The sequence below is a fragment of the Kogia breviceps genome, chromosome 14 (genome assembly GCF_026419965.1).
Source record: "Kogia breviceps isolate mKogBre1 chromosome 14, mKogBre1 haplotype 1, whole genome shotgun sequence".
Classification (NCBI taxonomy): Eukaryota; Metazoa; Chordata; class Mammalia; order Artiodactyla; family Physeteridae; genus Kogia; species Kogia breviceps.
In genome coordinates, this window is record NC_081323.1 from 7928868 (window position 1) to 7954172 (window position 25305).

Sequence of the window (25305 nt, forward strand, 5' to 3'; positions counted from 1 at the left end):
TAATTACTAGTTTGTATTTCTCCTGAATGGTTTCAAGGACACTGAATAATATAACTTATCATGTTTCCCTTTTTGCAATGGCTATTAGGAGGCTCAAAGCCACATCTGTGAAGCCTTCATAGCAAGTCTGTAAATCCACATGCAGATTTATTTCTGGTCCTGGTCCCACTCTTATTTTTCTATCTTCTTTTGTTATCTTTTTATTTATGCTCTCATACGGCATTGCATACGTCTTTCTAAGACACCTTAGTAAACATCCTTGCTGGAATTAAATAAAATAAATAGCCTGCCTGGAATTTCTAGCCTGCAGAGAAAAAGAATGCCTTTTCCAATGCCATGCTCTGTCTCCAGAGCAATAAGCCACCCTTAGGTTACCTGCCTTCCAGTATCCAAAGCCCTTTGGGAGTGATGTTTATGTAACTGGGGGCGGTGCAGTGGGTGAGATGTTATTTCCTCTCGAGAGGGGGTGTTCCAGAAAGAGTGAAGGTGAGAGGCAGAGAGACCGGGAAAACCTTACAGAACGTGTTTTCCCTTCTCTGCCCATGACCCGTGGTTACTGGGGAAGGGAGTTAGCTACCCAGGTCAACCCAAGCAGCTGCAGCCGGTGAGGGCAACCAGACAGGATGCCTGTGGTGCCAGGGAGGCATTAGCACAAGAGAAATCAGGTACTCGGGTTTTATTGGAGAGGTGAGGACAGCCCCTGGATCCAGGAAGAGAACCTGCTTCTATAGGGCAGTCGAGGAGAGGAGGGCTCCACCCAGACTTGTGTTTGCCCTGCTCTGTGTATTCAGCCAGCAGGCTCTGGACGAGGAAGCAGAGGGCAGAGAGTCGCCGGGCTCAGTTGACAGCCTGGCACTGGGCAGCACCAGCTGGAGATACGGAGCTCCAAGTAAACGCAGCTCCAGGTGACACCAGAGGACAGAAGACACTCCCACCAGGGGCTCAGCAGGTAATTGCTTCCAGATCCTTTAAGCATGGCTGGAGGGTTTGTTGTTTGTGGCAGAAGCCAGGGGTCAGAGAGGGTTGCGCTTGACCCCGGCTCTGCCACTGAGTCACTGGGTGGTGTTGGGTATGGGAGAGCCTCAGTTTCACCATCTGTGAAATGGACCCAAAGATAGCCTTACCGAAAAGGATACAAAGATTAAATCGCAATGTGGGCAGTGTCAAGTTCAAAGCAACAGAAATAGCTCCAATTTGCGTGGAACAGTTGAGCGTCATTTCAAGTGTAAAACTTGGGGGAAGGTCAGCAGATGGAAGGGTATTCTATGTGATTTGGGGACCACCATCAGGACAAGAATCCCCCACAGTAAAGCCAACTTTGAGTCTGTGTCTAGGGGCGTTGTCTAAGGAAGTAAAGGAGATGGAGAAGGACTCCCCGAGTGCCTTTACGTCGTAAATTGTCCTCGTTAACATTCAAGACTGTCCCTTGAGGCAGGTGCCGATTCAAATCCCAGCAGCACAACTGCAGAAATTTGCATTGCCCTCAGGAGTTTTCCTGCTTTGAAGAGTCGTGGCGACGAGAGGGTGGGGCCAGTCTCAGTCCCACCACGGGCTGCCTGGTTGCCCTGGGGCAGGTGACTTCACTCTCTGGGCTTCAGTTTCCTCAACTATAGAATGGGTATTAATTATCGTAGTACCAAGATCAAAGTGACAGCCCTGAGAGCTGAGGGGACCAACGAGTGGGAACACCTGTGCGCTTGACACGCTTGACACGTTAGCATCGCTGTCTGATAATTAGGAAAATGAGGCTGGGGGAGGGGGTGGGCAGGAACTCCTTCTAGATCTCACAGAAAGGAAGTTGTGAAACTGGGATCCGATCAGGGCCAGGACTTCAGTGAGACGAGTGAGGCACTCACCTGGGGTGCAAAATTTAAGAGACACCAAAAAACTCAGTTTTCGAGATAAATTATATTTTAGGGCAATGGTTTAAAAATTTAAAATCAATGCCCAAACTCCACTGTGAACAAAGTAGCAACATATTGAGTAAAGATAGGATCAGTCCCAGCACTAATTTTGGTTTTTTTAAAATACTGTGATAAAATATACTGTCTCTCTTGACGGCTGAGTCCTCTGGTGCCCCTTCAATTTTACACCAAGGGGCACCTGGCCCCGTCCTCACGGCACTCTGCTCCGATTGCGCTGCCTTAGATGCCTAGGGTGCATAGATCCTTTCTCTCTCCCTAAGTAAAAGCCAAGAGAGGGCTGTGCTAATGTAGTTTTCAATTTAAGGGGTCCCAAATCATGGTGGGTGTTTTTTCCAAAGGGTTCTGAAACTTGGAAAGGGTTGTCTTTTGAGGGGAAAGGCATGTGCTTCCGGAGAGTAATGGGCCTGGAAAAGCCCATCCTGGCTCGTTTCCAGCGATGGGGATATGCACAGGGAGAGGGCTGGAAAAGACCCGGGAGGGCTGCTCTCGGCCGCCGCCCCCGCAGGCCTGCCCGAGCTGCTGGCGGGTTAAACGTTTGCGGAGTGTCAGCATGTCAGCAGCTTCTTTTGCCGCCCAGACCTGGGCCTGGAAGCGGTTAAGGATCTGAGTGCCTGAGTCATGTGGAACCAGGTTCAAGCTTAGCTCTGCCTGTCCAGAGCTTTCTTTCTGATCAGGATTACTTTACTCTCCTTTATCCATTTAATCAGCAGAGGTGAATTGAGGGCTCACTCTGTGCAAGCGGGACAAGCAAGGTACCTGCCCTCGTGGAGTGTATATTCTAGGGATGAAGGGCTTGCGTCACTAAGCCTCAGTTCCTTTACCCGTGCAATGGGGGAATGATGTGGGCTGCTGAAAGAGAAAATGGAGGCGATGTAAATAAAGTGCCTGGCCCCAGGCACCTTGGGGGCAAAATGCAGGGGGGCCCTCACTCTTAGCTGCCCATCTGCACCTGCCCAGCCTTGAGGGGGACGCCTCTCCTGCCCCAGCCCACTCCTGGCCCCGCCCGGCTCATGGTAAGCCTGCAGTTAATGTCACCTGCTATCTTTATGAGCTTAGAAATGGTCGGTGCCACGCTCAGAATAAGATACTGAGCTCTGACCCTTCTAGGAACAGCAATGCGTAAATGGCTGCAAACACAGTGGAATGTGCCTACAGCAGGACATCAGTCACCAGGCGTTCCTAAAACACTCAGTGCCATTTGGATAAAGAAGCCCCTTCCCCTGGGCCCACATGGGCCCGTGCCAGGGCGCAGGGCACAGGACTTGGGGAGCACGGAGACGGATGGATTTCGGTCCTCACGTGCTCCCTCGTGCGGGTGGCAGCCTGCACCACTGCACGCTGCAGCCCATGTTCCCAGCACGGTGCTGGGGACCATGGGGAGATGCAGGGCCATGGCACCTGGCAGGGCGGGCCTGCTCTCTTTACTCATCTTGGCCCTGCCTTTGGAGGCGGGGAGCAGAGGGCTTCTGCTGGGTGTGCCAGCCTGGCCATGTTGACACTGCCCTCAACGGGTGGTGAGAAGGGCCACCGTGTGCCTGCATTCCATTGCATTGATCAAAGGAGTTTCTGTTTACTTGGTGACTAATTCTGTCACCATTCCACCATTCGAGGACCTCCTTCTTCCATTTGACAGGCATTTAGCTGCCGGCTGGTAAGGCAGCTGCAGAAATGCTCTTTTCTCCAGGGCAGGTTGTACCATATTTGGTGTTTGATCTGTTCCCAGGAGGACGGCATACGGTTAGCCTGTAACTAAAATGAGGAGATGCTGGCGGTGGTGGGAGGGCTAGGAGGGGATAAGAGTGAAGGTGTTTAAGAGAACAAACTTGCAACGAGTCGTAAATAAGCCATAGAGATCTAGTACACAGTATAATGAGTGTCGACAATAATATTGCTTTACAATTGTGTAATGTGATCAATATCACTACATCGGCAGTTACATTACAATATATAAATGTATCATAGTAACGTGTTGCACCTTAAACTTACACAGTGTTACACATCAAATTTATTCAATTAAAAATCTTTTAAATTAATTAGTTGATTAAATTAAATGAAGCCACATGAACACAAATCACTGGAGTAAATGAGGAGGGATTCAAAGGAAACTAGCAGAATGGCCAATTTACTTGTGGGTCAGACCACAGAGCTAAAGGGATCATAACATTAATATGAGAAATAAATAGAAAACTAACGTTTTCTCATCTGACTACTGCCAAGCCCTTGGGCTAAATCTTTCCAAAGATTATTGGTGACTTTTCAATTTTTTATTCCTCACTTTAGATCTGGCTACATTCCTTGACTAGTTATGATTTTAATTTCTCACTGCAAAAACACATATGCAATAAATATTTAATATTCTATGTTGTATTAATAAATAAAATATAGCATAACTTATATGGCAGAGGAGACAGTAAAGGTAAGAAAGTTAAGAGTTTCAACTCTGGAACGAGGCTGCCAAGGGTTAAGTCCTGATGCTCCCTCTTACTAGCTGATCGTCTGTATTGGTCAGCTCAGGCTGCATAACAAAAATACCATAGACTGGGTGGCTTAAACAACACATATTTATTTTCTTACAATTCTGGAGGCTGGGAAGTCCAAGGTCAAGATCCTAACCAATTATGATTTTGGTGAAAGTTCTCTTCCTGGCTTGCAGTACTCACACCTCTGCCCTCTTGCTGTGTCCTCACGTGGGAGAGAGAGAGCAAGCTCTTGGGTGTCCCCTCTTATAAGGACGCTAATCCTAGAGGATTAGGGCCCCACACTTATAACTTCCTCTAATCTATCTCTAAATACAGTCATATTGGGCTAGGGTTTCCACATGTGAACCTGGAGGGGGATGTAATTCAGTTCATAGCATGATCTTAGGCAAGGAATTTAGGGTCCCTGGGCTTAGGTTCTGTATCTGTAAAATGGGGACCAAAAGAATACCTGCCTCATGAGGTTCTTAGGAGGATGTAATGAGTTAATACAGAAAAGCATTCAGAGCAATACCCAGCATAGAGAAGGCACTGTAGAAATAGTAGGTATTATTGTTTTTAAAGTATGGCACACTTTATTTACCATTTATAATAATAGCTAATCTTTATTCCTCAACTGCTGTGCCCCAGCCAGTGGGCCAAACACTGCATGAACTGCTTTCTTTTCATCTCAGCCTCCACATAGTGACATTGGGGCCCCATCACTCTCTGCTGTGCTGCGTCCTGTGCATTGTAGGGTGTTTGGCAGCGTCTCTGGTCTCTACCCACTGAATGCCAGTAGCAGCCTCCCATCTTGAGTCATGACCATCAAAAATGTCTCCAGACATTTCCAAGTGTCCCCTGGGGGGCCCCCAGTTTGAGAAACACTGCTGTTGAATCATTGTGAGAAACAGAAGCATATTTCTAAGGAGAACATTTTAATATAATAATGTAACTCATCAAGAAATATGACAAGATCTGAAATATGAAATGTAAATATATAGTCCTGGATAATTGGGGCCAAATGCCCCAGACATCATATAATTTAACATACTAGCTCTGTGCCTGCTACGTGCCTACCTCATTTAACCTTCCCCACACACTACTGTGATGTATAAAGATTGTTGGGTAAGTGTCACAACCTTCCTGTGCCTCAGTTTCTCATAAAAAAATGAGAAAATATCGAAAAAGACAAAAATGCTAATTCATAAAAGACACATGCCCTCCAATGTTCATAGCAGCATTATTTACAGTTGCCAAGGCATGGAAGCAACCTAAGTGTCCATCAACAGATGAATGGATAAAGAAGTTGTGATACACACACACACGCACACACACACATTTATATACAATGGAATACTACTCAGTCATTAAAAAAAGAATGAAATTTTGGCATTTATAGCAACATGGATGGACTTGGAGAACATTTTGCTAAGTGAAATCAATTAGACAGAGAAAGACAAATACTGTATGATATCACTTATAAGTGGAACCTAAAAAATATCACAAACTAGTGACTAAAACCAAAAAACAAGCAGACTCACAGAGATAGAGAACAAACGGATTGTTACCGGTAGGGAGAGGGAAGCGGGGAGGGACAATATAGTGGTAAGGGGAAAGGGTTATTATCGGATTATATGAAACCATGTGTGTGAAACTTTTGAAAATTGTAAAGCACTACAGAATTTAAAGACTCTTTCATTCAATTAAAAAAAAAAAAAAAAGAAAATGGAGAAAATAGCATCTAACCCAGAGGGCGGTTGCAAAAGGGCCAAGGGAAGTCAATACACACAAATCAGAAGTGCTCAGCACATAGGAAACGCTCAGAAGAGGGGGTGCCCAGAAACGGAGGAGAGTGATAGCTCCCCGCTCAGGCTGCCCTGCTACCCTCCTCCCGCGCGGCGCGTGCCCCTCCCTTCTCAACAACCAATCAGGAGGTGAGGCTGTCCAGGACAAGTGTGCCCTGCACCCCTATTCTCCGGGAAGGAAAGCCGGAGACCCAGGAGGTTTCTTTTGACTTGCAGGCTGACAAAACAGAGGGCTCAAAAAGGAGTGGGGGACTTCCCTGGCGGTCCAGTGTTTAAGACTCCACACTTCCATTGCAGGGGGTGCAGGTTCCATCCCTGGTCGGGGAACTAAGATCCCACACGCCACACGGGCGGTGCAGCCAATAAAAAAAAAAGAGAAGTGCCTTGAAAGGGTTGTGAATGTTTTCAGATGCCCACGCTGATTGTGATCTGTGGGACCTGAAAGCCAATGCCCTTCCTCCGTCTGAGAACCCCGAGCCTGGTTCTGGGGTACCAGGGTAGCTAGCATCTGGAAGGGTCCCTGGCCTGGGGGACGCTCACTTCCCCCAAAATATCCAAAACAGCACCACCTCTTGGCCTCAGCTGTCATGGAAGCCACCCAGAGATCTTGAAACTATTCCGATGCCGGGGCCCCACCCCGGGGAGTCTGATGGAATGGGTCTGGCTGGGGCCCGGGCCCGGGCATTTAAATCTCCAACGGTGATTCTAATGTGTAACCCAGTTTGAAGACTGGCCTCAAGGACACAGTCGGGAAGTGGAGAAGTGAAGGGACTTTCTCATCTGAATGAGCCCCAGCCAAAGACTTACCCCCTGTTCTCCAAATGCTGGGCCCTCAAACATGAGTCCAATTTCAAAAACAAACCCCTCTGCCATATGGAGGCTTGTCTTTAATGTCAGATAAGGTCATAAGAACAAAACAACTCACACCATCAGTTCATCAAACATCAAACATCACCTTCAAACTTTTTTTTTTTTTCCAAAATAAAACCCAGCTCTTTCAAAGAATATGCTTTTCTTGATGAAAAAACTTGTCATCTGATTTGTGTTTCTCCTTTGTTGGAGACTGGAGAGAACTTCATCACAGACAGGAATTGTCACCTGGACCACCTGGAGCCTCGGTTTTACCATCTGCTAAATGGGGATAAAAAGGGTCCTTGCCTCACAGAGTCCCCGACCTGGACTTTTTGGTGAGACGATCGTGGGAATCAGAAGTGCTGCAAAGTTCTTTAGCTGATTAGATCAGACAACTGGGGGAAAATGACTGAAAATATCAGTGATGATCATGGTGATACTTCTAATCGTGAAGAACACCTTCAGGGTACTCACTGCGTGCCAGACCCTGTTCAGGGCACCTTCCACGTATTAACGCCTTAACTCCCATGAAACTCTTAAGTGTGTGCCCCCTATTATCCCCATTTTACAGAAGAGGAAACTGAGGCCCCAGTGAGGCTCAGTAACTGGCTCGGGGCCACTCATTCAGTAAGTAGCCAAGCAGGGACTCTCAGCTTGGTGGTTTGTCTCCAGAGCCCACATTTTTATCCTGCTGCAGTGCTCTCCCCCTAGAATTCTTAGCACTGGGCTGGCACGTCATAAGGCAGATGTGATCATCATTATTGTCTTATTAGTTGTACTATCTTTGGGGCTAGAGGACTTGCCACTCTCTTGCCAGCTTTTATCGGAAGGTTTAACTGCCAAACGTAAAACCGTTTCCTGTGACCTCCCCAGACATTTTGACCTTGCCCTGGAGGCTGAATATGTTCATCTCTGCCGATACTGACGTTGACCAATAGGTGGCAGTAACTGTTTGTTTTTGTCTCGTGGAAATCCGGCTCCTCGCAAAATTTGAAGGAAGGGCAAGGAGCAATTTCACAACACATATGTTGTAACTGCTGGTGGAAAGCAATGTTATCTGAGTCCAAGTTGTCCCTGCAAAAGACGTGCAAATGGATTTTCCTTGTTTCAGTCCATTTGGCCTTGAATCTGCCAAGAGGCTCCGTAAAAGTGCAATGATTGGGGTAATGGAACCCAAACTCTGTGGGTTGAAAAAATTTCTCTCCTGCTTACACACATGACACCTCTCCCAGGCCAAAGATTTTTTTCATGACCTCAGACATTTTTATTGAAGGTAGCCCCCAAAGTGGACCAAATTTAGATTGAATAACAGGAACTTTGAAAGTTTGTAAATCTATTGGTAAATAATTTTTAATTTTATAAAACCTGGATGATGGAGATGTCATCTAATGTGTGTCCATTTTTGCAAGGGGCCTTGGTCGAGGAAGTTAACCTACAAAGCTCAGTTTTTCTCATCTGTAAAATTGGAATGATGATACCACTGCCTTGTTGATTTGCTGTAAGGAATAAATTCATTGACAGCACGTAAAGCTCTTAGAACAGTTTCTCAGCACATGGTAAGCACTCACCAAATTTGTTGTTCTTCTTATTACTACCTCATCATTACTGTGGTTGTTAGAGTGGTGTTGTCATTATTTTTATACACAGTGGGTTCAAATCCTGGTCAGTCTCAGTTTGGACGCCACTTAACCTCTCAGCTGCTTCAATCTCCTTATTTGCAAAAGGGGTATATGTTACCCATCCTGCTCAAGGGTGACCTTGAGCAGAAGTGATAAACTTTGCAGAAAGGTCCAGACAGTAAATATCTTAAGCTTTGCAGGCCATATGGTCTCTGTTGCAACTACCCCACTCTCCCTCAGTGCGTGAAAGCAGACGTACGTAGATAATACATAAATGAATGGGCATGGACGTCCTCCAATAAAATTGTATTTATGGATACCAAAATTTGAATTTCATATAATTTTCATGTGTCACAATCTATGGATTCTTCTGATTTTTTTTCCAACCACTTATAAATGTAAAACCCATTCTTAGCTCACTGGCCATACTAAAACAGGCAGCAGGCTGGATTTGTCCCCCAGCTGTCATTTCCTGACCCTGGCCTTGAATATTCAATATTAGATTCATAAAGTCCCATTTATAGATGAGGTGATGGCCTATTGTAAGTATGTATATCTTGGATTTTATAAATAGAAAATATTGCAACATAACTAGTGTCCTGTATGTTTTAGCATTGCTCAGCTTGATTACATGTTGTAATTAGTAAACATATATAATCCCCAGATTCTGATATCTACCAGGTTCCCCCAAGAAAGCCCCTTTCTGGCCTCCCCAATTTCTGATTACTTGAGTCTATTACCAGGGCATAAAAACTCATACCATGGGCCAGAGGCCCATGGGAATCCTTGGAGACGCACTGGCTGCTTTCAGCCAGAAAGCAAAAGCCCTGGCTGTTATTCCGAGAGCCATCAGGGCAGATGAGCCAGCAGCCAGGTCTTTGGAGACGCACGCTACGCTGGACTCGTTTGTGTGCATGGAAGAGAAGCTTTCAGGTAGTAAGGAAGCTTGGAGTGGCTGAAAGAGTCCCACTTCTGGAAGCAGACATACTCTGGGTGAAATCCTCACTCGGCCATTTTCTGGATGTGTCCTGGGTGAGGTTGGGAGACTCGATTCCCTCCTTTACAAGGGGAGGTAATAATATGTGGAACATTCCAGTGGTTGGGAGCACAGGCAGACGGTGTTTGCCACCTTGAACAGGCTGACCTTTGGAAAGTAATTTACCTCCTTGTGACTCAGCTTCCTCTCAGCTAGAGGGACACGACGGCAACACCTCTTTCACACGGGTGTGTGGGGCTACGTGAGACGGTACAGGAAACGCTCTTGGAAAACAGTGCTTGGAACTGAGAACACGCTAAATTATTGTTAACTATTATCATTACTGTTCTAACAAGACTCTTGAGAGGTTTAGTGATAATGTGGGTAAGTGTCTAGTTCAGCGCCTGCCGGATGAGGGGTTGTTATGAATGATTATTCCCTTCACTCAACTAATAAGTAATAACTTAGCACCTGATCAATGCAAATGCAGTGCTGAGACTAGGAGATATAACAGTGGGTAAAGACAGACAGTCCCTGCCCTCGTGGTGCTTACAGTTTATTGGGGAAGGCAGACAGAAGTTAAATACTCTGTTTTGCCCTCCAAATCTAGATCACTTGTTACTTCATTCCAGAACCATCCTATTCAGTGCTGCCACCTCTTGCCCTCTGCTGTGGCCCCCCTCTTGTTACATTACAAATTTCCTTTTTATTCATAGCACTGAATCCTATGTGTTTTGATAACACATTAACATATATTTTGCTTCTTAAGAGCCACACATTATTCTAACCACTTTACAAGCATTAACTCATTGTGTCCTTGTAGCAGTCCTATAAGGCACAGAGAGGCTAATCAACTCATCCAAGGACACACAGCAGTGAGGGGCAGGGAGAGGGTTCAAGCCCGGGTTGTCTTGCTCCCGGTCTGTGCTCATAACCACTGCACCATGCTGCCTTGAACTATCGAAAATGGCCTGATTTGTGGATTTATTGTCTATTTGTTTATTGTCTGTCCACCCAACAGATTTCAACTCCATGAAGTCAGGGGCCTCATCCATTTAATTCACAGCTGTAACTCTAGTGTCTGCCATAGCGTAAGGTACAGAGCTGGCACTCACTATATATTTGTTGAATCAATAAATGAATGAAAATATAGCCAAATACAAACACATGAAAGAATGCTCAACATCATTAATCATTAGAGAAATGCAAATCAAAACTACAATGAGATATCATCTCACACCAGTCAGATTGGCCATCATCAAAAACTCTAGAAACAATAAATGCTGGAGAGGGTATGGAGAAAAGGGAACCCTCTTGCACTGCTGGTGGGAATGTAAATTGATACAGCCACTATGGAGAACAGTATGGAGATTCCTTAAAAAACTAAAAATAGAACTACCATATGACCCCGCAATCCCACTACTGGGTATATATCCTGAGAAAACCATAATTCAAAAAGAGTCATGTACCAAAATGTTCATTGCAGCTCTATTTACGATAGCCAGGACATGGAAGCAACCTAAGTGTCCATCAACAGATGAATGGATAAAGAAGATGTGGCACATATATACAATGGAATATTACTCAGCCATAAAAAGAAATGAAACTGAGTTATTTGTAATGAGGTGGATAGACCTGGAGTCTGTCATACAGAGTGAAGTAAGTCAGAAGGAGAAAAACAAATACCGTAGGCTAACACATATATATGGACTCTAAGAAAAAAAAAATGTCAAGAAGAGATTACTGGTAGGACGGGAATAAAACACAGACTTACTAGAGCATGGACTTGAGGATATGGGGAGGGGGAAGGGTAAGCTGTGACGAAGTGAGAGAGTGGCAGGGACATATATACACTACCAAACCTAGGGTGGATAGCTAGTGGGAAGCAGCCGCATAGCACAGCGAGATCACCTCTGTGCTTTGTGACCACCTAGATGGGTGGGATAGAGATGGTGGGAGAGAGGGTGACTCAAGGGGGAAGAGATATGGGAACATATGTATATGTATAACTGATTCACTTTGTTGTAAAAGAAAAACTAACACACTATTGTAAAACAGTTATTCTCCAATAAAGATGTTTAAAAAAAAAAAGAAAGAAAATATAGCCAAATAAACATATAATTACACGTAGTGCTAAGTGCTATGAAAAAAAAATGCCAGTCCTATGAGAGGTTTTAACAGGGGACTAAATTTAGTTTTTGAGGATCAGAGAATACTAAAAATTATAAGTATTATTTTAACTGTCCCCATTCTAAAATCTCCTTGATATAATAGTTGTGACTGGCTAAGAAAGAAGAAAATGTTATCTACACAGAATATCCTTTCTGAGATAATATTCTCCCAGCGATGAAATGCAATTGAAAACTGGGGCTGCATTTGACTTTAATTCTGTTGAATTTATGAGCCCCAAATCTCCCCTCATTCCCCAAAATAAACATAAGCAACTGGTCTACCTGGGGCTTGTGATAATATACCCACCGTAACTTGGCAGTCTCTGCACCTTAGTTTTATAGGCAGGAGTGAGACTTCTGCTGGTCTTGGGTTTTCATTGTTCTCTGTGTCTCCCTTTTTCTCTGTTGCAGGAACAATGGGTAACCAAATGAGTGTTCCCCAAAGAGTCGAGGACCAAGAGAATGACTCGGAAGCAGACACTCACAAGGTAGTTAGTTATGGTCACTGGGTCATTAGCTACTAGTTGGGAGAGTCCGGGGTAACGGCAGAATAAACAGCCGGCCCGGGGCTCATCACAGAGGCGTGATAGACGCTGCTGCTCTTTCCAGGGGTTGTTCGGTTGTATTCAAACCTCCAGAACCCATCAAGGAGCTTTGTTAAAAGTGCAGGCCCTTGGGCCCCGCTCAAGGCCTGCTGAGTCAGAAATTGCAGGGCTGGGAGCCTATGAAACCTATGTCTCCATGGTGATTGATTCCCACGGGACCAATCTGATCTCTGTTCCCAGGTGGGTTTGGGCCAGGGGTTCTCAACTGTGGGTGATTTTGCCTCCCCACCAGGGGACACTTGGCAATGTCTGGAGATGTTTCTTGGTTGTCACAACTCGGGCAGTGCTGCTGGCATCTAGTGGGTAGAGCCAGGGATGCTACTAGACACCCTGCAATGCACAGGACGGCCCCACGACAGAGAATGATCCAGCCCAAAGTATCAGCAGTGCTGAGGATGAGAAATCCAGTTTTCGATCAGCAGTTTGCAGCCGTGGCTTGACATTAGAATCATCTGGGAAACTTAAAAATAAATTGTGAGGCTGGAATTGTACCCTAGACCAATGAAATCAGAATCTGTGTGTGGGAACCAGGGCGGCACCTGTTATCTTCAAGGCTCCTCAGCTGTTGCATGTTCAGCCAACATGTAGAACTTCTTGTTTGTGAATCCCTCCTTTAGAAGATTGCTCTGGAGGGCTGAGGCCAGGGACACCCAAATGCTTCTCCTTAGACCTTAGATCTACAAGCAGGCAGCAGAGAACCTAAACATCCACCACCAGTGCTTCTGCAATCAATTCAGTTTAAGATTTAGAGCCCAGTTAGACATGGAAATCATTGTAGGAGGAGGTAATACCTACGAACTGATATTGATCACAACATAGAGGGAATTCCTGCTCAGAATAGAAGGCTGGATTCCGAGAAGATTCTCACACCTGACCATGTATTAGAGTCCCTGGGAAATGTTGAAAACACCCAATGCCCAGCACCACCTGAGACCAACTAAAACACAACCTCCGGGTAGGGGCTCTGCCATCAGTAGTTTCCCAAGATCCCCAAATGATTCCAAGTCTGGGAGCCTCTGCCCTCCAGGACCAGGCAGTGACAAAAACGAGCAAAGCAGGAGGGTGAAGCCCATTTGCCAGACAGCTGGTTCTACCAACTTTACCCTCAGCACGTTCCCAGACACTTATTTTTCATTTGAAGCTGAAAAATGGTGTTAATGCAACCTCCTTAATTTTTTTTTTTTTCTTGCGGTACGCGGGCCTCTCACTGCTGTGGCCTCTCCCATAGCGGAGCACAGGCTCCGGACGCACAGGCTCAGTGGCCACGGCTCACGGGCCCAGCCGCTCAGTGGCACGTGGGATCCTCCCGGACCGGGGCACGAACCCGTGTCCCCTGCATTGGCAGGCGGACTCTCAACCCTGCACCACCAGGGAAGCCCCTGATTTTTAAAATATTGGCAACTGATTCCAAAATACTTAAAAAAGAAAAAAAAAAAAAAAAAAAAACTTCTGTGAGCCAAGTAAATCAAATTTGCACACCAAGTATCACCCCAGAGATGCCAGTTATGACCTCAGAGCCAAATGATCACATGAGTTTGATATTTCAATTTTATGATTTCTTGGTAGGGTTAATGATAAATTCAAGAACACAGGCTTCTTTTATTTTTATTTATTCATTTTTGGCCACACCATTGGCTTGGGGGATCTTAATTCCCCGACCAGGGATTGAACCTGGGCCCCGGCAGTGAAAGCACCAAGTCCTAACCACTGGACCGCCAGGGAACTCCCAACACAGGCTTCTTTTAAGCAAGACTGTTACAAAAATATAAAGAAAGGAAACATCTTCCACATCTCCCCAGTAGTTTCCCATCATCAGGAGGTGAGTATTTAGTCTTTTAGTTTGTTTTTCTCTCTGCACTTATTAACATATATTATACTACTAATAGTATTAGCAAAATAAGACACAATATGCAGAGTACTTAGCATATAATCAATATTCAGTTAATGCCAACTATTAGAGGTATAATTTATTTTATTACTAAAATGACATTATATAACATACATTCTTTGTTGCAACCTTTTTTTCTTTCCATGTGAGTGTACGTGTATATGTGCGTGTGTATATATATGTACATCTGTGCACACATATATATGTATAATCTTTTTAAATGTCTACGATAAATAACAGAAGAGAAAAAACTTCAGGGCAGTGGTCTGAAACTGGAACGGGGTTGTAACAGTGCAGTGGAAGGGGTGGGTGTGTAGCAGAAAGATAGCAACAGCGGACTGGCTGTATTTGAGGAGAGCGGGCTGTGCTCGTGTGCAGGACCCTGGAGTGTGGTGAACCTCACGGCATGTCAAGTTCTCGTCCCCTCCCTGGTCAGACCAGCACCCCAGTTTGCCTGTGTGTCCCGTCTGCACGGGGGTGTCTGTCCTGCTCGTGCCTGCGGGGCTCACCGAAAGGAGGTAGAGACCATTCAAAGCTCTCACCCACACAGGAGTCCCAGTCCCTGCAGCGGGTTCTATAGACTCGGCTAATACTGTCACACGTTCTGTTCCAGGTGGCATCTGGTGCCAAGTGTGGTCAAAATGGGACGCCGGTGACGGTATCCACCCGCTCCGTTCAGCTCGACCATGAAGGTCAGTGGCAGTGGGGACCGCTCCTCCTGGGGGTTGGGGGTGGGGGTGGCGGTGAAACAAGATGGAAGGGTTGAAGCCACAGACTCACGTGGAGACACTCGTATTCGTTCCTGGCGCTGCAAACACAGTGTCGCGAATCAGGTGGCTTGAGCAACAGAAACGTACTGCCTCACCGCGTTGGGGCCGGAAGCCGGAAATCGGGGTGTGGGCAGGGGTGGCGCCTTCTGAGAGCTTGCGGGAGAATCTGTTTCCCTGCCTGTGCCGCGGCTCCCGGTGGCCTCAAGCACTCCTCGGATTCTACGTGGGGCTCTCCCTGTGTCTTCATGGCGTCTCCCTTCTCCGCTCTGTGTCCAAACCTCCCCCTTTTATAAGGACACAGCCCCGTGGGATCGGGCGCACCCCCAGTGGGCCTCATCTTAACTTGGTCCTCTGTAAAGACCCTCTTTCCAAATGAGGTCATAGGAACCGGGGGCCAGGACTTCATCTTCTTGGCAATTCAACTCTTTTTTTGGGGGGGGGGGGCGGCGTTGTTGTTAATTAATTAATTATTTTAATTTATTTTTGGCTGCACTGGGTCCCCGTTGCTGCGCGCGGGCTTTTCTCTAGTTGAAGGCGAGCGGGGGCCGCTCTTCGCAGTGGCACACAGCCCTCTCACCACGGCGGCGGCGGCCTCTCCCGTTGCAGAGCACGGGCTCTAGGCTCACGGGCCTCAGCAGTTGTGGCCTGTGGGCTCCAGAGCACAGGCTCAGCAGTTGTGGCACACGGACCCAGCTGCTCCATGGCATGTGGGATCCTCCCGGACCAGGGCTCGAACCCGTGTCTCCTGCATTGGCAGGCGGATTCTCAACCACTGCGCCACCAGGGAGGCCCCTGGGAGGCCCCTGGGAGGCCCCGGGAGGCCCCGTGAGGCCCCTGGGCAATTCAACTCCTAACAGTACTCATCTCTCTTGAGTATGTATGACGCCTGGAAGAGGCCGAGGCTTTACAGCAATGAGTTAAAAGCAGTAGAGTCGAAACACTAAGAGGCTGGCCTCTTCAGAGTCCGACAGACCAAAGTGAAAATCCCTGCCCTGCAACTTACTAGCTGTGTGACCTGGAGCAAGTCGTTTGGCTTTCTAAGCCTCGGTTTTCTCATCTGTAAAGTGGGGACAAGAACACCTAGCTCACAGAGTTGCTGAGAGGACTCAAGGAGATCATTCACCAAGCATTTTACATATTACCCAGCACTTAGGAATTACAAAGAAACAAGTAAAATATAGAAGACCACAGAGGGCAGTATTAAAACTGGACAATGTACTTACCTATTTGATTTCATTCTGGAGTATAAGGCTATAAATTCAAAGCATCAATAATGACTGAGTTCTACTATGTGAGGAATATCTATAAATTATATGAGGCAGTATAGCCCAGTGGTTGAGGGTAAGAACTCTGGAATCAGACTGCTGGTTTTGCCACCTACCGGCTGTGTGACCTTGAGCCAGTTAATTAACCTCTCTGAACCTCAGCCCCCTTGTCTGTGAAGTGGGATAATAACAGTACCTACAACATAGATATCAGATATAATAAAAGTACATCTTTCAGTGCCTGGCACATAGTAAGTGCTATGTATGTATTAGCTATCATGATTATATGATGGTTATGGTTGCTGTCCTTTACCTGTAAGTTTCTGGGCTTCAGCTTCATTTCCTGAACAATGAGATGAATCATAGCATTGGTTCCAGAGACTTTAGAATTTCCTAATGTAAGAAAACAAACCTGCTCTCTGTTTCCCCTCGCTATGCCCTGCTACCCACACCACATCTGACACCAGATGTGTGGGTTTTCCATACAAGTGATTCTGTGACACCAGCTGGGTGTCCCACAATTCAGTTCGGTTCTGACACCATCAACCCAGAGTTAGCAACAGTTCCCACAGGTTAAGGGCTCACTCCCACAAGACTACCTCCCACTTCAGTTGCCAATGGCAAGTGGGGAGTCCCCAGGTTACCCACAACTTCTGTCCTACTTGGCTACAAATCAGAGGTTCTCACGACTTCCTTCTCAGATTCAGTCATTTGCTAGAATGGCTCACAGAACACAGGAAAACAATGTACTTATTAGATTACCAGTTCATTATAAGAAGATACAGCTCAGCAAAGGCCGGATGGAAGAGATGCATAGGGGAAGGGATGGGGGAGGGGATCCTGGGGGCAGTGGATGGGGCAGGGGTCTTCCATGCCCCCTCTGGACAAGCCACCCTCCCGGCACCTCCACGTGGTCACCAACCCAGAAGCTCTCTGAACCCTGTTCTTTAGGGACATTTGTGGAGGCTTTATTATGGAGGCATGCTTGTTTAAATCATTGGCCATTGATGGTGGAACTCAATATCCAGCTACTCTCCCCTCCCTGGAGATGGGGGGCGGTGAGGCTGAAAGTCCCAGCCCTCTAATCACATCACTTGTTCCCCTGGCAACCGGGGCCCCCATCCTTAGGGGCTTTTCCAAAGTCACCTCAATAACATAAACTCAGATGTGGTTAAAAGGGGCTGGCTTGTTATGAATGATAAAAGTCTTCTTCATGGCTCTTAAAGTTAAGTTTTAGGAGCTCTGTGCCAGGAACAGAGATGAAGGCCAAATATAGATATATTTTTAAATTTATTTTTATATTTTGGCCACGCTGCACTGCTCGCGGGATCTTAGTTCCCCGACCAGGGATCAAACCCGTGCCCCCTGCAGTGGAAGCACAAAGTCTTAACCACTGGACGGCCAGGGAAGTCCTGTATTTCATAATACATTATACCCCTAGGTTGCTTGTTAAAAACTTAGATGCCCAGGTCCCAGCCCATAGCCTCTGTCTAGAATACCCTAAGGTTGAGGCCTGGGTATCTGAACTGTTAAAGCTTTCTAGAAGATTCTGACGCATAGCCAGGGTTGGCAACCACAGGATGAGATCATGTCACAAGTCTCTTCCTGTCTTTCAACCCTGTGAGTCAAGCTTCTACTTTGATGTGCACAAAATGGATTGTATTGACAGCAGCGGCCTTTGATGAGAACAGTGTAAAGCTGGCTATTGAGATGCACAGACTTTGAAATGAGAATCATATTGTTTTTATAATTTGCAAACTGTAGGTGTTCTCAAAAAATTGATAGGCACTGAGAATATAATATGCCCTACAGAAATGGTTTTCTTTACCATCATTTTATTTGTATTATTACTGTTGTTGTTGTTTTTATGCCCCTATTTAATATGGGGCACAAGGGCAAGGAGTGTGTAGGAAGGACATAGGAACAAACTTGAAAATTGAGAAAGCCTTCCTCTCTCTTTCTGTCTCTCTCTTTCTCTGCCCCTCCCTCCCTTTTTTTCTCCCTCCTTTCCTCCTTTCCTCCCTGCTCACAAAGTTTATTTTTATATAAGAGGCAGTCTTCCTGGAAAGAGGAAAATAAGCAACAGAAATATAGGGTAACAGTCTGGGACAGTGTATTGCTGTGTGGATACCTACACACAAGGGAAAAGAGAATCTGGTTTGAGTGAGTCGTAGGTTGGTTGCACGTAGCTCTCATACCCTGCAGCCTTGCATCAGCACGGGCTTGAGAATCTGTAAAGGGTTTAAGTTAATCCTCTGAAGTCAAAAACTCTGCCTACATTCATTGACAACCCAGGTCTCTGCAACTCACTTTGGAATGATTATCTCGGGTAATGAGGAAGGCAGCTTATCATCCTCCGTGCTCTTTCCCCTAGATTATTATAATTTTCGATGCAGCTTTTAAAGGGGTATAAACGTGGGATTCTGGGTGACTTTTTTTGTCCTTTGGACAGAATTTTCTGACTGGGTCTTTGGATGCACGTTTGTGTTCATCTCTCTTGGTGTTTGCATGTATGTATGCACATAGAGAAAAGTCACCAGAAAAATAGCTAAGTGGGATGCTGGGTGACTGTTTTCCTTCTTTCCATCTATAGTTTTTCCTATTACAATGAAAACTGTTCATTGCCATGTGGAAATGTTTCCTGTGAAGACTTACTGAGAAGCAGTGATGGCACAGTGGCTGAGCACACAGCCTAGGGAGTCAGGATCCTAAATTAAAGTTGTGACTCTGCTGTGTGACCTTAGGCGAGTTGCTCAGCCTCTCTGTTCTCACATCTTTAAAATGGGAATCATAATAACAGTAGGCCAGAGCTTCGAAGATCACTGGGAAGCTTAAAGGAGTTGATACACCTACAATATTTGGAAGAGTGCCTGGCACGTGGTCAACATGTGAGGAAAGTTTATTTTTCTGTGTTGGATTTAATGTTAATAAAGGCTGTCATTACAGTTTGAAGTTAACTGTATTAGCTCTGTCTAGCATAGCACTTACAAATTTAAAATCCGACCTTAAAATTTTTTTTTCCTACATCCCTTATTCTTTTTCAGTGTTTTACTTATTTGTCTTCCAGAGACACTGTGAGAGAGCAATCAGGCAAAACACTTCTTTTAAACTGATTCATGAAATTACATTCTGTTTCCTCATAGCAATAACTGTATTTTGCACAGTATTTTTTTTCTTGGGAAGGGCAAGAGACCAGGGGATTTTGATATCAAACAAACATTGAGTAGTACAGCTCATGTGGATGAGGGCTTTCTCTCCAAAGCTTAGCATTATAATTCATCTCCAATAACAATATCTTAGAAAATCAAAACGTCTCATTTTTATTGCCACATTATATTTCTAGCTTAATTTGCCAATTTCAGATGCCATTTGAAAGTCTTGTGTCAGAGAAAGCTGGTAATGATGCCAAAGCCACGCACGATGTGATTTACCTGCAGTGCCAGAGAGAGCAACACATTGTCTTGCAACTTCGGGCTAGAGGCTAATGTGTTTGCTCTACCGAAACGTGATTGTTTAGATTCATATATTCGGTTTCTCCCTTTCTTTTTCCAGTGCGTGTTGATTTGAATTCCGAGGTATCTGGGGAAGTACCTCCCAAAGAGCGAAATGTCCATCAGTAGAGTGGTTGCATCAGTTAGGGCAGACACCCACAGTCCTCAGCAAACACAGGAATGAGCTACTGCCAAATACAGCGCCCTGGGGGAGCTCAAAACTACCCTGCTAAGAAAAGGAGGCCAGATGTCCCCATCTGAATCTCCGGAACCTGTGAATACGTTACCTTGCATGTCAAAAGCAGGTTCTGCAGAGGTAATTAAATTAAGGATCTTGAGACGGGGAGCTGATCCTGGATTATCCAGGCAGGCCTAATGGAACCACAGGGGCCTTATAAGAGGGGGTGTTACCAGATTGGTCCTATAGATCACCACTTAGGCCCTCGCCAGGGCTGAAGCCCCCTGCCTTGGTGGGGAAGGTGCTTTTTCTGTTCGGATTCACACAGCCAATGACGAAACCGACGCTGAGGCTGAAACAGCACAAGCTTTATTCGATGGCCAGAGAATGGAGAAGCGGGGACTGAGTTCGAAAATCAACTTCTCAACCCGCCTTGGTCTGAGACACCGTGTATATAGGAGGGTCGAGGCGAAAGGGAGGGAACTGAGTAAAGAGAGGGAGAAATGTTCATGACTTCTCCGAGAATAGGGGTGTAGTATGCTCAGCACTGGAACAACACCCCTTTTCAGTCCTCGTATGCCCTCCTCCGGCTGTTGCCATGGCAACTGTCAACGGTCACGGTACTGGTGGGTGTTATTTAGCTGCTAATGTATTACAGTGAGCGTATAATGAAGTTCACGGTCTCCTGGAGGTCGGGGCTTCTGCCGTCTTGGCCCTTGCTGATTCGAACCAGTTCCGGTGGGCTCTCGTTTTTCCTCTTCTGGTGGTCTCCTGTAAGATAAGGATAACACTTCTCTGCAACTTACATCCCCTCAAGCAAGGCGGAGGGTTAGGGGTCAAGACTAACAGCCATGGTAACAGGAGGCAGGAGAGTCAGAGTCAGAGAAGAGATATAATGATGGAGTGGATGTCACAGAGAGAGACTTCAAGATGCTCCATTGCTGGCCTTGAATATGGAGGAATGGGCCATGAGGCAAGGAATGTGGATTACCAAACCAAACTTGGGTCCACTCGCCCCATGCACAGCAAAGCCAATGTACTGACACTGGATTGTGGTGAAGGAAAGTACAGTGTTTATTGCAAGGCGCCCAGCATGGAGAATGGGCAGCTTAGGCTCAAAAGACTTGAACTCTCCCCTGGCTTTTGGGGAAGGGTTTTTAAAAGCAAGCTGAGGGAGAGGGTTGCAGGCTGCCTGATCAGCTCGTGGACATTCTTCTGATTGGTTGGTGGTGAGATAACTGGGAGGTATTTCAGAAATTTCAGTCATCAACCTTCTGGTTCTAACTGGTCTGGGACCTCCGTGCTGGTGGTCATCATGTAGTTAACTTCCTCCACCTGTGGGGTTTTTAGTATCTGCAAAGCAACTCAAGGATATGGCTCAGGATATTATCTGTAGCCCTTGAAGAGGAACTAAAGGTCTTAACTTTGTTTTGTGGCTAAACTATTATTCTTTTGTCTTGCTTGACTGTTTTCCTTTGTTTCTGCATTTTCTCATTTCTGTGATTAAATTTGCTCTTGGGAACTTGGGGAAGGCCTAGGAGGCTAAAGGTTTTCTATAAACAAGAGGCAGGGGACACAGAGGTCTGTCCCCTAGAAGGTCCTGTAGGGTCCTGCTCGATTTCAGAGCAAGGAAGCAGATTTTCCCCTCAAGCTTCCAGGAGTTGACCCATTTTTTTATGTCTGACCTTTAGAACTGTAAGATATTTGTGTTGTTTTAAGGCACAAAAATTATGGTAATTTGTTACAGCAGCAAAAGGAAACTAATATGAGCACACTGAAGCTTCGGAGGCTCACAGACCAGGTCCTGGCTCTGCCGTTCACTAGCTGTGTAACCTTGTCAAGAAATGTGTACTCTCAGAGTCTCATCTAGAAAATGGGAATAATAATATTATTAACTGTGTAGGGTGGCTCCAAGAGCAGTGGCTGGCACAGGGTAAATGTGACGAAATAAAAAGACAGGGAAATCTACAAGCAGAGTCCACTGTCATGAGAGTCCCTTATCACTGGCCTTTCCCCTGTTGTATCACCTGACCAGACTTTCCCACCTGTGTATTTATGCCTAAAACCTCACCAGTTTTTAAGGAAATTAAAATGCCTCATTTTTCTCCTTCTTTGATTTCTTTCTATCAAATTTATCACATTAGTTCCCCCTTTAAAAAAAATTGTTCAGTTCTCACTGCTGATGAATGGTAGAGACTAAGGCATGATTTATCTGCCAGAAAACGCCATTTTTCAGAAACAGAAGACCGTCTCTGTTTCACCTGGGTAAGAAGTTTCTAAAAAATTAATCTTTCCTTTTTTTGTTCCTAGTTGATTTTTTTCTAAAAAGAATTGCCTGATTTTACTTTTAAAAAAACAAAAAAGAAGTGGAATCATTTCACTGGATTTAAAATCCTTACTTGAGTAAACAGTGCTCCTGCTGATGCTGTAGCATGATGAATGAGAGGAAAAGAATTTGCCAATCATGATGCCTGGGCAAAGTGTGATGGGAGACCCAGTGCCAAAACTCACAGCTACCTGAGAGAGAGAAAGACGTGGGACCAGCCTCACTGGTTGGGAAGGGAGCAAACACACGTGCCCTCTTAGCATCTTCTATCTCCCCACAATTGGCCGGCTTTTTTAATGTTTCACCCACTTGAGTAAAAATTCCTGAGAACAGAGTATTTCCTTTGTTGTTGCAATAATCCCAAAGTTAACACAGTCTCTACGATACACAAAGGGCTTGGAAATGACTGATGAACAAATGAATGGTAGCACATTAGACCAGTGGCAGCAGAGCAAGAAAATGCGGCTGAAGAGAGAGTTGTAGATCCTGATGTATCTGCTGCAATAATACAGCCCTAAGTAAAAAGCACTTTTAATTATAACAAGAAGTCTGGGGGTTGGCAGTTCCAAGCTTGGTGCAGCATCTTGACGGTATTATCAAGACACCAGGTAAGTGTGCCAGTTATGTACTGTGGCTCACAAGATGCCACAGACCCACACATCATGTCCTCACATGACGGGACCCAAAAGCCAGAAGGGAAAAGCCACGATTTGCTACTCTTTTTTCTCCTTTTATTAGAAAAGAAAGGAAGGTCCTTCCTAGAAGCCCCTGCCTCAAGTAGGCATCCACTTATATCTCATTGGCCAGAATGAGGTCACATGACCACCACTAGCTGCAGGGGATGCTGGGAAGTCAGGTACTTCTCTGGGCAGCAAGCAAAGAAAACGGGTTGGAGTGGATTGGCCACTGGACAGGCAGTCCCCAGTGTCTGCCAGTATTTTGATTTCAAAGAATTACAATTGAGCAACCGAAAGTAGCACACATGTTTACTCAGGCCTTTCAAAAGTCATTAAATCTAGCTCATTTCCTGAATGTCCATTTTCTCTCTCCTTCCACCATCTTGCTGTATATATCTCACTCAATAAATAAGCTCCTTATCTTCAGTTCTCCACCCTGCAACCCTGCTAGACATGCCACCCACACAGGCACTTCCTCTGGGTTGCACTGCATCAGCTCTCTACTTAAAGTGGTTACGGAGAATCCTGAAAACTGGCTCTGCCAGATGGCCTGACAGCTCCTTGCTCCTCTGTCCTTGGAAGTATGCAGAAGTCCCTGTGAAATCTAATACTTCTCAACCTCTTAGTGCTTTTTCTCATCAAAAATTCTAGTGGAGAATTTCTGTCTGGTACATGTAGCCTCCCTGTTACTCTGTTGTGATAGACAGTCTCCAAAGTTGCACATCCCTCCCCTCCCCCCAATAATCAAGGCTTCCCAGTATTCACACCCCTGTAGTCTTCTCCCTTGATATCTGGGATGACCCTGTAGAACCAATAATATGTAATGGAAGGGATGATGCATGACTGCCAAGCCTAAGTCTTAAGAAGCCTTCCAGCCTCTGCCTTTGTCTTTCATAGCACTAGCTCTGGGCAAAGCTAACCACCATGTCAGAACGACTCAGACTGTCCTGGTGGAAGGGAGCCCAAGCTAGTCACATGTGACAAGAAAGAAATGCTCAGCTAGTCCCCAAATGTTCTGGCCATCCCAGGCCAGGACAAATCCTTGAGCTCCACAAACGTGTGCAAATCCCTTCCATTCAACTGGTACATCTTTAATTCATTGTTTTGTAACAGCTACAAGATATTTTAAGGTGTGGATGTACTGTAATTCATTCAGCCATTACCCTGATGTTGGGCTTTTTTTTTTTTTCTATTTTTCTCTACTCTGAGCAATGTTGCAATAAACATTCTTGTACATGTTTTTTATTCTTTGTATTTTAGATAGCTTCTTCAGGAGGGAAGCCGTGTAATGCAGGCACATGTTGTCTTATTGCGCTTCACTTGATTGTGCTTTGCAGATATTGCATTTTTTGCAGAATGAAGTTTTGTGGCAACTCTGTGTTGAGCCAGTCTGTGGAGGCCATTTTTCCAACAGCATTTGCTCACTGCATGTCTCTGTATCACATTTTGGTAATTCTCACAATATTGCAAACTCTTTATGGTGATCTGTGATCAGTGATCTTTGGTGTTACTATTGTAATTGTTTTGGGGTGCTGCAAACCTCGCCCATGTAAGACAGTGAGCTTAATCAATAAGTGTTGTGTGTTCTGTCTGCTCCACCGACAGACTGTTTCCCCATCTCTCTCCCTGTCCTCAGGCCTCCCTATTCCCTGAGACACAACAATTGTTGAAATTAGGACAATTAATAACACTATGGTGGCCTCTAAGCGTTCAAGTGAAAGGAAGAGTCACACATCTCTCACTTTAAATCAAACGCTAGAAATGATTAAGCGTAGTGAGGTAGGCATGTTGAAAGACAAGACAAATCGAAAGCTTGTGCCAAATTGTTAGCCAAGTTGTGAACGCAAAGGAAAAGTTCTTGAAGGAAATGAAAAGTGCTGTTGCAGTGAGCGCATGAATAGTAAGAAAGTAAAACAGCCTTATTGCTGACATGGAGAAAGTTTTAGTGGTCTGAATGGAAGGTCAAATCAGCCACAACGTTAGCTTGAGCAAAAAAAAAAAAAAGCCTAATCTAGAGAAAGCCCTCACTCTCTTCAATTCTGTGAAGCCTGGGAGAAATGAGGAAACTGCAGAAGAAACGTTTGGAGCTAGCAGAGGTTGGTTCATGAGGTTTAGGGAAAGAAGCCATCTCCATAACATAAAAGTACAGGGTGAAGCAGCAAGTGCTGATACAGAAGCTGCAGCAAGTTATCCAGAAGATCTAGCTAAGATAATTAGTGAAGGTGGTGACACTAAACAACAGATTTTCAGTGTAGATGAAACAGCTTTCTATTGGAAGAAGATGCCATTTAGGACTTT

The 25305-nt window shown here is 45.4% G+C and overlaps 1 protein-coding gene across 20 annotated transcripts in view; it reads left to right on the forward strand.

Moving 5' to 3' along the window:
* Positions 1-473: 473 nt before the first annotated feature.
* The window catches only part of BCAS1 (brain enriched myelin associated protein 1), a 110020-nt gene continuing 85188 nt past the window's right edge, over positions 474-25305 (forward strand). For 6 of the 20 annotated variants that reach the window (XM_067011916.1, XM_067011921.1, XM_067011918.1 and 3 more), the window contains exons 1-3: positions 818-949; positions 12219-12295; positions 14914-14992. In XM_067011916.1, coding sequence (XP_066868017.1) covers positions 12224-12295; positions 14914-14992 — 151 coding nt within the window. In that variant the 5' untranslated portion in view covers positions 818-949; positions 12219-12223. Of the gene's footprint in view, positions 950-12218; positions 12296-14913; positions 14993-25305 lie in introns of all 20 variants that reach the window. The other 14 variants (XM_067011927.1, XM_067011935.1, XM_067011929.1 and 11 more) reach the window with 12 other exon arrangements.